Below are 1,144 nucleotides of genomic sequence, written 5' to 3' on the forward strand. Positions count from 1 at the left end.
AACGTCTGGCGTGCTTCCATGTCCGACATACTGCCATTTTGTCGAATCAGGGTCAGAAGATCACCGCGGACAGCATAATCCATAATCATAAAGACAAACCCTTCACACAGAATAACCTCGTGTGTATTGATGGCGTTCCTGTGACTCAGACAGATAGAAATGCTCAGCTCGGTCGGCAGGAAATGTTTCACAAAAGACGTGTTTGGGCGTATGTTTGTGTCCACAATCTTGGCCGCCATGATCGTACCGTCCCGCTCCCTTTCCACCACTCGGACAGTCGCGTATGTACCATCCCCGATCTTCGGCCCTAGTCGGTAGCCTTTGCTTGTCATGAGGTCAGCCATGTGCATGAATTGTCTGGCTGTACTTTGCGGTCGACCATTTCTGTGTAATATAGGCTTTGGACGGAGTTCCCGGGATGGACGAGGAGTTCCTTCCGGAGAGGGAGATGAAGGGCCAACACGGGGAGTTGAAGAACCTCCGCGAAAGGTTGGAGAGCCCTCTTGTAGTCTGAGGGAGTGCGCGAGGGATGTAGGGGAGCCTCCGCTGGGTGGAGGCGACCCGCTGCTATTAAATAACAGTCGTCTGCTCATCGATAACCATCATCGCGTAATCTTGGTTTCCAAGATACGTCTGTTATTTTGACGTCATAAGTTTGAGTTTATTGTGACGTCATTGTATTATTGTATCAGCATAACGTATGTGGTCCCATCACTAATCCCCCATACTTTTGTAAGGTTAATATTTCCCTGCCATGACAGATAATCCTATCAACCTCCAACGTGATAATGTCTTGAAGTAAATGGTAACATCGCATCAATTATTATCGAAAAGAAATAACAATACAACATGCCCCTTGAAGTGACAGCAAGGTTGTATATTTTCCCCAAATTCTTAAGTTCGAACAAATATCTTTGTGTTAAATACATCATAACATGTGATTTATTTGAAATACTTCTGCAGAAAGAACGTAATCATCTGTATCAATGTAGTGACAATGGCAATAATTTATATCAACTTTAATGGTACTCTTTACCTTAATGCGGGACCCTAGCCATACAATTCTGAACTCCAGAACTCTTATAAGAATATACTAGAGAACAACTCTAGCCTTACATCTCTGTACTCAGGAACATCCCCTACA

General features: G+C 44.3%; 1 protein-coding gene across 1 annotated transcript; it reads right to left on the minus strand.

The window, feature by feature from the left end:
- Positions 1-5: 5 nt before the first annotated feature.
- LOC110443963 (testis-specific serine/threonine-protein kinase 1-like) lies at positions 6-641 on the minus strand (the record flags this gene model as incomplete). Its single annotated transcript, XM_021488417.1, has 1 exon — positions 6-641. A coding segment is annotated over exon 1 (588 nt), but the record flags the coding sequence as incomplete, so codon positions are not given.
- Positions 642-1,144: the final 503 nt, after the last annotated feature.

The sequence above is a fragment of the Mizuhopecten yessoensis genome, unplaced genomic scaffold, assembly GCF_002113885.1.
Source record: "Mizuhopecten yessoensis strain PY_sf001 unplaced genomic scaffold, ASM211388v2 hete_35871118, whole genome shotgun sequence".
Lineage (NCBI taxonomy): Eukaryota > Metazoa > Mollusca > Bivalvia > Pectinida > Pectinidae > Mizuhopecten > Mizuhopecten yessoensis.